General features: G+C 47.9%; 1 protein-coding gene across 3 annotated transcripts in view; it reads left to right on the top strand.

The window, feature by feature from the left end:
* The window catches only part of SCAP (SREBF chaperone), a 67,776-nt gene that overhangs the window by 28,939 nt on the left and 25,249 nt on the right, over positions 1 to 13,588 (top strand). For all 3 annotated transcript variants that reach the window (XM_082323494.1, XM_082323492.1, XM_082323493.1), the window contains exons 3-5: positions 6,114 to 6,243; positions 8,028 to 8,185; positions 11,929 to 12,149. In XM_082323494.1, the coding sequence (XP_082179620.1) occupies positions 6,114 to 6,243; positions 8,028 to 8,185; positions 11,929 to 12,149 (509 nt within the window). The remainder of the gene's footprint in view (positions 1 to 6,113; positions 6,244 to 8,027; positions 8,186 to 11,928; positions 12,150 to 13,588) is intronic.

The following is a 13,588-nucleotide window of genomic DNA, read 5'->3' as shown; positions in this document are numbered from 1 at the left end:
CTGAAGATAGCTGCTGAAAATGTGGATTATAATCAAAAATGGCTCCAGTTTTTTTTGTGTGTGCCAAACAATCTGCTAGGAAGTCCTGTTCCTGATGGATGCGCATCAGCGTCTTCTAATACCACGGCTGCCACAGCTCTTCTACTCTCGGTAAAATACAGCATCATAGAATAGAGTCACAGAATGGTTTGGGGTGGAAGGGACCGTAAAGATCATCTGTTTCCAGCCCTCCCGCCGTGGGCAGGGACACCTTCCACCGGACCAGGCTGCTCAAAGCCCCATCCAACCTGGCCTTGAACGCTTCCAGGGATGGGGCATCCACAGCTTCTCTGGGCAACCTGTGCCAGTGCCTCACCGCCCTCAAAGTGAAGAATTTCTTCCTAATGTCTCATCTAAATCTACTCTCTTTCAAAATACGCAGATAATATCCCCAAAGACAAAAGCTCTTGCTCCCAGTGAAGGTAATAACCTAGGAGAGTAGAGCCATGGCTGAAATGTGTTATGTCTCGCTGTCTTTAACAGTGATGAGTATTAGAACTGGGACTCGTTAGCGTATGGGGAAATGAAGAGAACGATGTCCTACTTGGCAACATGGCTTTTGTTGGCCGAGCAGCCTGAAAGCATGGAGGAAGCTGAAGGAGCCCATCGATGTGACCTGCAGAAAACTTCAGACTGGGTGGAGAAAAGCTAACGCTGTTTTGCGTCGCACGAGCAAGAGGCAAACAGTTTGAATAACGGCAGTGCTAGAGGCCGCTTCCCTCTTCCTTGCCTACTGTAGGGATAGGCTAAAAATATGGATTGGAGGGAGCATATAGATCTTTTCCTACAGCATAAATCCCATTCCATATTCATGATTTAGTCGAATTGCAGGGAAATGCTGAAGTTGATTTAGATATCAACAGATCTACCCTGAGCGCAGGCCTGGAGAGGACGGTGGAATATGGGACTTGGTTCTCCGACAGCCGCAGTAGGTCATAGTCCTCAGCAGTGCACAGACATTGCTCGATTTTTTTTTTTTTTTTTTTTTCTTCCATCAAAAATTTCCCTTTTGTTTTTCCCCTCATTTTGTTGCCCTTGAGTTTTCCGAGAAATGCCATTTACTCTTTCCTCCATTGCATTTGTGTGTACTTTCAAATTTTTTGGACAAGTTTGAAAATCCTAACATGAAAAATAAACCCCAACAAAACAAAAATCTTGGTCATTCAAAAATGCCATTAAGGAGCTAGGAGTTGCTGTGTCCGGTATTTTGGGAGGTGGCTTGCACTTCAGGATGGGAGTGATTTGCTTCTTCCCCTCTACAGAAGATTAACCTTTTTTTTTTAATAACAGAAACCCCAAATAGGTGATTCTCAGCTAACCTTCCTCTTAGCTGCCCTCAGGCAGCCTGTCAGGTCTTGCATCTTCCTCCGAGGCCTCATGTAGCCCCGAGCCAACTGGAAGCCGTGTACAAGTTGCTGTTGTTCGGATGAATGTTCCTCCTTCCCAGCTTCTCGGGTAGCTTCTGTGGCTAAAGCCAAGGCTACTGTGAACAGCCGGTACCTGAGCAGGAGGAAATCCTCCGATAGTAGAGGGGTTGACATACATCTCCACTCCACTCTGGCAACAGGCACGTTTCTTGGTGGTTTTATTCAGATGTAAATGTACTGCTGGCTGAGAACCAACATGGTGGAGCAACCGAGAACCATCTCCAGAGGCTAGTTTTTTTAAAAACACAGAAATATGTTTTTTCCCAAGTTTCTGTGGTATGTAAGCTGGCCTGTTAAGGCCTTCCTTTGTGGCCTCAAGCACAGAAAGGGCATAGCGGAATCCAGAATTGCTTGATGTGACACGCTCAATACTGGCAAAACATCTGTGATGACAGCCCGGTTGTTATTTTGCAGACAGCTGTGGAAATGGAGGTCCTTCACCTTCCCCAGCTGGTCTCCTGTCCCTCTGCTGCAAGTTGCTGCTCCCGCAGCTCTGCCAGCAGTTCGAGCGAGGGCGAGGTCTATTTAACACCGCTGTTAATGACCTGGATGAGGGAGCAGATCGTTTGTAGATCGTGCCAGACGCGGGAGAGCAGTCAGTATGGTGGAAAGCCCAGTTGCCATTCAGAGCCGCTTTGGCAGGTTGGGAAGATGGACTGACAGGAGCCTCGGGAAGCTCAGCAAAGGCAAAAAGTCCTGCACCGGGGATGGAGTAAGCCCCTGGAGCAGGACAGGCTGGAAAGCAGCTTTGCAGCAAAGGACAAGGTGGACGTGAGTCAGGTAGAAAGGCCAACTGCGTCCCGGGCTGCACCAGCAAGCGTAGCCGAGAGGGTTGAGGGGAAGGGAGTCTTCCCTCTGTTTGGCCCTTGGGAAACCACAGTCCTGTGTCCAGCCTGGGGCTCTGCAGTGGGAGGAAGGCGCTGGCATACTGGAGCATGTCTTGGAGTGGGGAGCGGTAGCGTACCACGGAGGAGGAGAGGCCGAAGAGACTGAGTATCTTCAGCCCTAAGGAGCGATCTTGCTGCGGGCCTACAACTACTTACTGGGAGGGTGTAGGGAAGGTGGAGGCAGATTCTTCTGAGGGTACGCAGTGGAAGGACAAGAGGCAATGGACAGAGGGGAAATTCTGAATAGATCGAAGGAAAAAAGTGTTCATTATGAGGGTTATCGAATACTAGAATAAGTGCCCAGAGCCGCTGTGGGACCTTGGGGATGTCAAACCCAGACTGGACACGGCTCTGAGCACCCTGCTCTTGTTGGCCCTGGTTTGAGCAGGAGTTTGCACCGGAGCCTTCCAGACATCCCTTCTGCACAGGGGGTCTGTGATGATGGAGGTCACTGCTCGAAGCAGGGCTAACCCCAAATTTAGGCTCGGAGCCTTGTCTGGTTAACTTTTGAATAGCTCCAATGATGGAGAGTCCACAGCTACTCTGGTCCCTCTTCCAGTGTTTGGCTGCTCTCATTGGGCCAGGGCCAACTGGGTGAGGGGCAGCGAGGCTCAGGGCCGGGTCCTGCCCTGGGGGCACAGCAACCCCAGGCACCGCTGCAGGCGTGGGGAGGAGCGGCTGGGAGCTGCCCGGCGGGAAAGGGCCTGGGGGTGCTGGTCGACAGCCGCTGGACACGAGCCAGCAGGGTGCCCAGGTGGCCGAGGGGGCCAGTGGCACCCTGGCTTGTGTCAGGAACGGTGTGGCCAGCAGGAGCAGGGCAGGGATGGTCCCCCCGTGCTGGGCACTGGTGAGGCCGCCCCTCGAATGCTGTGCTCAGCGCTGGGCCCCGCACCCCAAGGCGGCCATGGAGGGGCTGGAGCGTGGCCAGAGCAGGGCAGCGAGGCTGGGGCAGGGGCTGGAGCACAAGGCTGGGGAGGAGCGGCTGGGGGAGCTGGGGGAGCTCAGCCTGGAGAAGAGGAGGCTGAGGGGAGCCCTCATCGCTCTCTGCAACGGCCTGAAAGGAGGCTGGAGCCGGGGGGGTCGGTCTCTGCTCCCCAGGAACAAGCGCTGGGACGAGAGGGAACGGCCTCAAGCTGCGCCAGGGCAGGGTTGGGGTGGGTGTTAGGAACAATCCCTTCCCCAAAGGGCTGCCAGGCCCTGGCCCAGGCTGCCCCGGGCAGGGGCTGAGTCCCCATCCCTGGGGGGATTGAAAAGCCGGGGAGATGTGGTGCTTGGGGACATGGGTTAGTGGTGGCCTTGGCAGCGCTGGGTTAGCGGTTGGGCTCGAGGATCTTAAGGGTCTTTTCCAACCCAAACCATTCTATGATTCTATGGCTCATTGTGAAGAATTTTTTTACTTACGTCTAATTGGAATTTCCCTTGCTGCAGCTTGTGTCCTTTCCCTGTACACCACCGAGACAAGTCTGGGGTCACCTTCACTATAACCACTAATTAATGAGCTGAAGACTGCGTTTTAGATTCCCTCCTCAGTCTCCTCCAGGCTGGATGAGTCCAGTTAACCCAGTATCTCCTTTTGCACCATGTTCTCCTGCCACGTCACCATTTTCGTGGCCTCCACTGGGCTAGCTGTGGTAGCACAGGCTGGTGAGGCTGGCAGGCACCTCTGGAGGTCCTCTGGTCTCCCCGCCGCGCACGCTGGACTCAGGATGAGGAAGGGTGGCTGCTTCTTCCCCAGGCTAGATGTGGGTGACTGGGACAGAGGGACACAGTCGTCTTCCCGGGAGGTGGCAATTTATTGCTTCTGTAGGCCAGCTCATTGCACCCACTGAAATTACTTCCACCTCTGGCTACAGAAAATAGTTTTCCCTGCCTAGCAGCTAGTAAGAGGGCAAAATCCTTGCATCCCAGCAGGTCTTCAGGAAGTGAAAAAAAAAATCCATGACACCTCTGCCAGGATTTGGGGTGTTTTTGCTTTGAAAGACAGCAAGAGTTGAAAGCGTTCTCAAGGTAGGATTGTGTGCAGAGCTGGAGGAATCTCGCTAAGCTAGGCAAAGGGACTTGTGAAACGGTCAGCGTCCAGAAGAGCTCGGTGCTTCCATCACCCTTCACTTGGTGCCTGCTGGCTGCTTAGATTTTGTGCCTCTAAATGAGTTAAGTTCTAGAAAAGCTTATTGTTCTGGCTCCTTAAAACCGAGGGTGACTGCACAGGGAGATCCGCCTCTGGATAAGCGCGTAGCATGAATCTGAAGTGTTTCCCTTAGATTTCTGGACTTACTCAGGCATCAACATCAAAATAATGTAGTGAAAAAATCGTTCTTCCTCGGTCACCTGTTCAACTCATTCTGCTTTGTTTATCAGATATACTCGATTTTATTATTTTAGTTTCTGTCTGTCTCGGCCTCAGTCAGGCGCGGGATGGGTGCTGTGCGTATCTCCCCCAGGCTTTTGTTTTCAGCAGATCTTTTGTGACGAGCTGGTGCTACGTGTCGTTCAGAGGGACTAAAACTGATTGCCGCTTCTGGGAGAGAAGAGGCTGTGCTGCGCCTCCGGATTGTGCCTTGCGCTGGGCATTTTCACCTCTGGTGTATTACGACATGATTTTATTATTTCTTTTTCTCTTCCCTCCTATTGCGCAGTGAAATGATAATAATTAGCCGTTGTATTTTTGTCAGGCTAATAAAATAGCAAATCCGACAAGCTTTGCTTCTGATTTCATTGTTCTTTTTCAGCCTTTGGTTGTTCAGCCTGAAGCCTTGTCTTTAGCTGTTGCTTGTCCCCTCCTTGGCCTTCGATGATTCAGGCTAATCCCGAGCAAGGGGGCAGAGTATTGCATGAAAACAATCCCAAGGCCTTTATATTTATTCTGGCAATATTGCAAGAAAAGTTCAGCTATAAACGGGAAAACACGTCAGAAATTGAAGGCCTGATAGATGGTTGTGCATCAGACGACAAAAAGACAGAAGTTACATGGTCAGAAAGCCCAGGAAACTCGGGTCTCCGGTTCATTTTGGTGCTGACAGTTCCCACTTGTTGGTCGATGTCTCTGTAACGGCCGTCTGGCTTTTTCCACCAGTTCAATTCTGATACGGTTTTAATCACTTTTGAGAACCTCTGGAGCTGAAAACATTATTCCAAACTCTCTGAAACCTCAGTTTCTCAACTTTCAAATAGTTTGAAGTCTTTGTCGTGGGATAGCTGCTACAATCATCTGAAGATTGTAGTAGCAAAGGAGCAAGAAGATAAATGTTTCGTAGCTCTTTTGGCATCTCATTGCTACTATTAAAAGCCCTTTGAGGACCAGTGAAGTTAATGACAAATGTTGGAAATAGTTTAAATCTTAATGAAGAAAATGAGGTGATTAGTGTAGGGTTTGGGTCAGGAAAGCAGCCATCTGAATACAACGAATGTCTCATTTTTGTGCGGGCTGCAGAATGGTTGAGACGTGGCTGTGCTTAATGTTTGTAGCACTACCGACTTTCAGGTGATGGAGAGTCATTCAGGTGGGGTCCTGCAAGAACTTCCCTTCTTTTTCTCCCAGCATTTTCTGTTGCGTTATCTCTTGTGTTGGGGAAATACATCCAACAGTTCCTATGGAAGCTAAAGCCCTCTTGCATTGCGACTGCGTCTCCTGTCCTGCAGAGGTTGGATTAAGCTGGAGTGGGCTCATTTTTCATGACTCATTCATTTTTCGAGCTCTTCTGTCTAAAAGCCTAGTTAAAAAAAAACAAAACAATGTTTCTTGCTTATGTCTTAACCATAGTTACCCGCTGCTGAAGCTGCCGCTGCCTGGAACAGGACCTGTGGAGTACAGCACCCCCGTGAAGGATTACTCTCCGCCCTCTCCCGACGCGCGTCTGCAGCACGGGGATCTCGGCGAGCGTCCCGACTGGGTGAGTCCTGCGGCGGGGGTGGCTGGGTGTGCAGGGGGGAGATGAGATGGTGAAACATCCCTGCTGTGTTACCTACCCCTTACTGCAGTCAGCGGAAAGTATTTCTGGTGACGTGTTGCTTTGTGTAACTGCTAAGTTTAGGCTGTATTTGTCTTGTGTTAGTCTTGCTCTATCAGAAAAATGGATGCTAGGCGTTTGCAAGGCTTAAAAGCTTTGAAATGCTGTTTAAGAGCCCATTTTTCAAGGATGACTTTATATAATGCGAGTAGTACACTTTTTAAAGCATTATTAGGTTTTAAATAAGTTTAATGGTGGGTTCTGGCATAACAGGCCCCAATTTCCTAATGTCCTACGAAGGCAGGCAGTTTTAGAGCAGCAGGATGAGCCTCCTGCTGACACACACCGCTTCATGGACCTGCCCTTGGCCTCCTCTGAAGGGTGAAAATAGGATTTAGTCAGCCTTCACTGCTGCAACTGTCTGTGGAGGTGCTACCAGTAATTACGATGGTGGCTTTGGTGTTGTCAGCCTCTCTCTGGAGGGATCTGGATTCCGGCTTATCAACCAGCTTATCCTTTGAAGATCACTAACGAGCTGTCAGAATGGAAATGTCTGTCTGGCCTGGAGGTGGAAGACAGACTGCCCAGCTCCTCAGCGCCTGCAATTTTCTCTCCTTTGGCTTTAAAATACTGCATCTAGCAGGGTTTTTTCTGATGATGTAGGTAGTCTAGGCTTCACCTCCAAGACATAGGCTTTTTTCTTAAGGTCACATGCAAGAGTTTTTCATTTGAATTAGAATTTAGACAGCCACAGATTCTGGCTGTGGAGCTAGCTCCTACAGTGTGGTCCAGGGAGTGTAGGGATGCTTGAGGAACCTGGGGACTTGGGCGTAATCTAAAGGTGGGGTTTGGTTTGGTTTGGTTTGGTTTTTTAATTGGCTGGTATGTATCATGCAGGTAAACTAGACTTATATCCTTAAGGGTTAGGGGTAAGGAATTAACTCTTCTTTTGCATGAGCAAACTGGAACCCTGATGCTTTCCAAGAAGGCTGAGAGCCTGGTCCAATTCTAAAGTCATCCTTTGTAACCTGCATTGTTCTTTTTCATTCCAGGGTCTCTCTTAAGTAGAAGTTACCTGTTGGATTAATGCTTTTGATGCTTCCAGCTCTCTGCTCTCTCCATGTGTGCTCTTTTCACTGTGATTGAAATCATTTGCCGCCTTCTACACTCCCTGGTGTCACTGAGAGCTTTTTGCATTGTGCTGTTAACTCTGGCTGCTGCTGGCTGATTAAATCTTCCCTTCTGCTTTGTTGCCTAGTTCAGCTAACAGAGCACAAAAGTGCTGGCTGCCACGGCACGTCAGCGCTGCGGTCCCCAGAGCAGGGTCAGCACCCTGGGCACAGAGACCAGGAAGGTTTAAATGGCACACGGCAGAATCAGCACAGGTTGGGGGAACCGCAGTGCCGTGAGAGGCATCTGCGAGAGGCAGCGAGTCCCTGCTCCTGCCTTTCATTCCGGTACCAAATTCCGCAGGAGCTGGGAGCCTCTGCCTCACAAAGCAGTGCAACAGACTGATGCCAAAATGGTCAGTGGCATTTTGCCTCTTTGAGAAACAGACTCTTTTTGTTCTTGCTAGGTTAGTACTGTCATGTTTCACCTCTAATTCGGGAAAGGAAAATATAGTCTGGCAAACTCTTTCCTGAAAAGTTGCCAAGCTGTGGTCTAATTCTGCTAAGCAGCTTCCCACTCACCCTGTGTTTTCATTCTCCCCCTGGTTTTCCCCGCAGTATGTTGGTGCTCCTGTGGCCTACATTCAGCAGATCTTTGTGAAAGCCACCGTCTCCCCATGGCAGAAGAACTTCCTTGCTGTTGATGTATTTCGTTCACCACTGTCCCGCGTCTTCCAGCTAGTGGAGGAGATTCGAAACCATGCCCTGAGAGACAGGTAATTACTGTTCATTAACGTTTGTGTAGAAGGTAGACTGCCCGCTGTTGGACACACCCATCTTCTAAATTACTGCCTCGTAAGTCTGATTATTAGCTTTGAATTTGTAAGATTCTCAAAAGAAAATGAGAGATCACTGCTAACAAGCGACAGCATATCCATCCTGTGCATAGAGCAGTCTAGCTTTTGTGCTAGAGAACTTGCCTGTCCTCTAGCCACTGATAATTGTCGGGAATCTTCCAGTCAGAGTCTTAGGCAGAGGGGTCTGGAAGGGTCCTCCAAGGTTGTACCTGTTACAGCAGATAGCAGCGTCATATAACCCCTTCGTAAGCACGCAAGCTTCCTATTAAAGCAGGTTCATTTGGCCCCACCGTGCCTATTGTGAAGCTCTTCTAGAATTTCACATGGTCAGGAACCTTCTGACTTTCCACTTCGACTATATTTAGGACCAGTTTATACCTGCTTGTTTTTGTCCTGACGCAGTCTTTGTACAAAAATAGCTTTCCTCTGCTTCCAGTTATTTACGGGGAGAACTTGTATTCCCCACCCCAAATCCTTGTTTGTTAAGCTAGACCTATGAAACTCTTGGCTTACTCTGGTAAGACGGCGCTGTGTTCGGTTTGTCATCCTGGTTGCTTCTCTTGGCACCGCTGTTGTTAGTGTATCGTTCCTGAACGTGGGAGATTCGAACTGTACCCAGTATTCTTGGACAAGTCTCATTTGTGTGCTGTTTTCCATGGAAATGCCTCTCCTGAAATACAGCGAGATTGCAGGTCCTTTTTCATGGCCAGTCACATCACTTTTACACGCTGTGAAATTACTGATTAACATCTCCGTGTCCCTCTCTGTCATTTCCAGCTGATGAGCTCCCACCTTAGAGCAGAAACTCTTTTTAGTCCCCAAGTGCATGGTCTTGCACTTTGTACTGTTAATAGAAAGGGGATTAAATCTATTCCAGCCCTCGCGTCATCCAGTTCAGATACTCTGTTCCTTTTCTGTATTAACAGTGTTTCTTTATTTTGTGTCATTGGCAGATCTCTCTGTATCTTAATCTGAAGTTATTAACAAAAATATATAATAATCCAGGTTCTCTGAACTGTCTGTGAGAAATTCCGCTCTGTTTTCCTCAGTGCTGGTGTTTCCCCTTTCAGCAGCTCCACGACCGTTTTCCTGTTAACCTCGTTCCTTACCGCCTCACAATTTTTGTGCTATTTTTTGTGTCTTTCCTGTGAACTAAAGCATTTGCTGTGCGGTGCTGCATCGAAGGCTTTATTGAGGCCCAAGTAGATGACATCTGCTGTGCCTTCCCCTTCCAAGAAGTTAGGCATTTTAAAGAAAAGATTAGTTCGGCATTCTCTCTTTGTAAACCAAGAATGCATTTTATACGTGTTAACTTGCCTCTGTTTATTTTTTTAAATAAGTTTTCCTTCGAGTTCTACGTTTTTATCTGTGGTCAAATTCTTGGCTGGGTTTACTTCCTAAGGACAGAAATGCTTCCCTACTTGCCTGTCGATGTTCAGTGAGAATAATGATGCTGAGAACAGGCCAAGTGTGGTGAAAAATGGTGAGATTAGAGTCTTTGATCATCTCCTAGCTTTTCAGCCAGGAGCTTTCTTCATTCTTTGTCCTCTAACTCGCACACGTAGGGAAGATGTACTGCTCGTTCATACTTCCTTGATAGCATCCTTCATTCCTTCATTTTTGAGAGCGTCCACTTTACTACTCTACCTGATGAATTCTCCTTTTTTTTAAACCATGCCTTGCAAGCTAGCTGCCTGCTCTCGCTTTGGTAATTTTTTAGAAATGCCATTTATGCTGTTAAATATGTTGCTCTTTCCTACCGGCTCACAAAGCCTTGGCACTGACATTCCTTCTGTGTTTTCAGTTCATCTCCTCCTTTATCATATGTCTAACTTCAGATAGGAATCTGTGTACAGTTGCCAGTTACAAGTTAGAAACAACTTGCTCCCAGGACGCGTGTTGTCTCCTCGTTATCTCCCCTTGGGGTTGCCCTTGATGAACAGTGATGCAGCATGGAGGCAAAATTAAACGTACCAGAAGAAAGAGACTTAAGCGCTTAGACCTAAACCTTGGGATAAGGGCTCCCGTTTTGGTGACGGACTTGGATATTTCAGGAAACATCTAACTTTGAGATAAACGCTGAAATGACCTCAGAAGTCATTATGGAATTCCTTGTTGTCAGTTGCTTTTGTCAGTATCCAAGTTAAGTGCAGCTGATTTTCTTAATATGAAAAGAGCAGTATTTTCTACTAAAATGGTACAGAAGGAGCTGAAGAAACAGGATAAGAAACAGAAGGTTATTATATTTTCATCAGCTGTAAGATCACTGAAACTTTGAGCAGTCATCATTTGTAAAAAGTCAGCAGTGACCTGAAATTTATAGTTCGCTCAGTTTGTGTTTTCTGGTATCGCTCTCTGCATCCACAGCACACTGGTAGGGACGTTGGCTGTGTGCGTTTGCTTCACAAATAGGAACCTACACAGGCGTATCCGCAGTATAAACGGGTATCGCTGTTACGTCTCAGAGTTAGCTAAAGCTGAAATACAAAACAATAGTTGTCTTACTCTTCCTGGAGCTATTACTGGAGGCATCACTGCATCGGTTCCTTTAGGTTATCTTTCAGAAAGCTCCTGTTCCTATAAACACGGTATTTTCAAGCATATTTTCTAGTATTTTCTTTTGATAACTGTGACTTTTCTAGGTAGCTTGCCATATAGTGACAGAATATAGATTCTGGAGGGAGTGTTCGCAAAGACGTGACTCAGATCATCAGCAGTTGGTTTCCATGTTTTCTCTTTGTAGTCACTCAGACTCCTCTAGAGAAGGCATTTACAATAGGACCTGAACTGGTTTGTCTTCTGGAGCTCTGTAGACTGCGAGACTGGGGCCAGGGAAGGCGAGTCTCTTGTATCTTAACTTAGCCTTTCTTAAATACACCCTTCCTGTGCACATCCCACCAGTTGCCCGGATCACCTTGAGGGAATTGTTCTCTTTTGGACCAGCAGCTCTTCCTTGTCTAGCCAGAGAGCGTGCTGACAGGTTTTGTCGCTAAACCGTCACAGTCAGATCCTATTGTCAGCCCAAGTTGAGTCTTGCTTGAATTACTAGTTGATAAGGATTATGTAATTGGGTTAAAATGAAGTTTGGGAACAAACGCAAGTTCCGTTTCGTACTAGTTACACCTCTATTAACTTCTGAACCCGTAAGGCATTTGCTTTTCCATACAATGCAGAGGAATTCTGAAAACATTTTGCACAGTTGCAGATATTGAATCCTTTGTACATTTTAGAGCCCTCTATACACCTTAAATGATCCACCTCAGGAAGGCTAATAAAGATTTCTGTAAAATGGCCCATCGCATATGTGGAAAGAAGCATGCAGAGGAGTTTAAGGTCTTTGAAGAAGAATTCCAGGGAGATAGTTTCTCGGTAGTCTGGAGGCATCTTAAATGTGGAACTGAAAATTGTGGTGCCTAGGACGGGTGAAGAGTGAAAGCCGAGTGGCCAGACGGTATGCAGAGAAATGATCGTGGGGTTCTGGAGCCGGTACGCCTGTACAGCGAGATCCTGGGCTGCGCCCCGAGTCTCTTGGTCCTTAGTTCTGACGAACAAGAGCAGTACCGTGGTGGTGCAGGGCCTTGGGGTATTCATCTCGGCAGCTTTGCCTTTTGTTTGTGAGTCGCAACATACACGGCAGCGTCTAATCTTCGTTTGCGTTTCAGTTCTGGTGTCAAAAGCTTGGAAGAAGTTTGCCTTCAGGTAACAGATCTTCTGCCTGGCCTCAAGAAGCTGCGGAATCTGCTCCCCGAACACGGCTGTCTGTTACTGTCTCCAGGGAACTTCTGGCAGAACGACCGAGAGCGATTCAATGCTGACCCAGATATCATCAAAACCATCTACCAGCATGAACCAAAGACATTACAAACATCAGCTACTCTCAAAGGTAAGAGGTTGAAGTGCCAAAGAAGCTGTGAGAAATGCCTGCCGCTTGCATTGCTGTTTTGTCCTTGGTATCTCCAACATCTAGATTGCCATTATGGCCAAATTGGGTGGCGTTTTGCTACTCACAGCATCTGGAACGAAGCTACCACATATATGTCATCTCTCATTTTATATCTGAATTTGAATTCTGTTCTGTATTTGTGGAAGGTAAGTAATTCCACTCCGTCACACTGCTTTCCATAGATGTAAAAATAGCAGGTAACTTGTCCAAGTCATTTTGTTCCTTGTACGCTACACACGCTCCAGCCTCTCTTTTTCCCTCACGCTATTGTCTGTCCTACTCAAAGCCTGTCTCATTGTCACAGATAAACGGACATTCATCCTGCTCCCTCTTGTGCCTTCACTGGCAGTTGCTTGCATATTCCCCGAGTTGACACTGGATATCATGAAAGTATTTTTCTCTCTTAATTAAAAAAATAAGTCTGACCATGTCTGGGATCGTATAGTTTAGTGGTTCTGTAAGGCCGGAGGAAATGCTGCTCCTTTGGTTTTAAAGGAACTTTGTAGGTGTCAGGAAGCCTACAGTATGACGTGTCTGAACAGGGGGTTTGTAACCCAGAAGTGAGTTTGTTTTAAAGGTTATTTTTTGAGCATCCAGAGTGCGTGCACACTGTGGTTTGGGGCATATGGAGCCTCTCTTGGAGCGCTCATTCACACCCAAGACAGGGGTCCGCAATATCCTGGGAATTCCTGAGAGCAGTGGTGCTGTTCATCGTGATGCATAATTTTTTTTAAGTCTGCGTTTTAGCGCACAAGATTAACAGAAGAAACATTAAATAGTCCTTTGCAATGCAAAGTCTTCCTGGAACCTCTGGTTCAAGTCACACACCGACATGCGCAAAAACAAGTGTCCCAGGATTTCTTTGGCTGCATCCTTAAAGGTAATGCCTGTCTCCTCTGTCGAGGGACACATTGGGTGCCCGCTGGACGTGCCTGTGCACTAACACAGCACGGGGAGCAAGCAGGAGGAATGAGGGGTGCGTGCAGCTGGAGGGCTACAACCCCATCCAGCTCACAGAGGTGACGTGGGGCAGCTCGCGGTACTGGAGTGCTGCCGTGGGGAGGCACAGGCGCTTCGGGAAGGACAGGCTGGGAGGGCGAGGAGTTGTCCTGTGTGTGAACGAGCAGCGGGAACGCGGAGGGCTTTGCTGCGGCACGAGCGATGAGCTAGTTGAGAGCTCCTGGGTTGGGATTAGAGGGCAGGCCTCATCTGGTACAGACAGGTCAGGAAGAAGAAAATGAGGACAGACAACTTCCCCACTGGAAGGAAGATTTTTCTTGCATTTAAAGGGAATTTCCCGTGTTTTAATGGGTGCCCATTGCCTCTCGTCCTCTCACTGGGCACCGCTGAGAAGAGATGCACCATCATCTTTACTCCCC

Source organism: Platalea leucorodia (genome assembly GCF_965183815.1).
Source record: "Platalea leucorodia genome assembly, chromosome: 1".
NCBI lineage: Eukaryota > Metazoa > Chordata > Aves > Pelecaniformes > Threskiornithidae > Platalea > Platalea leucorodia.
Note: the sequence above shows the minus strand (reverse complement) of the source record. Positions and strands in the feature narration are given on the sequence as shown.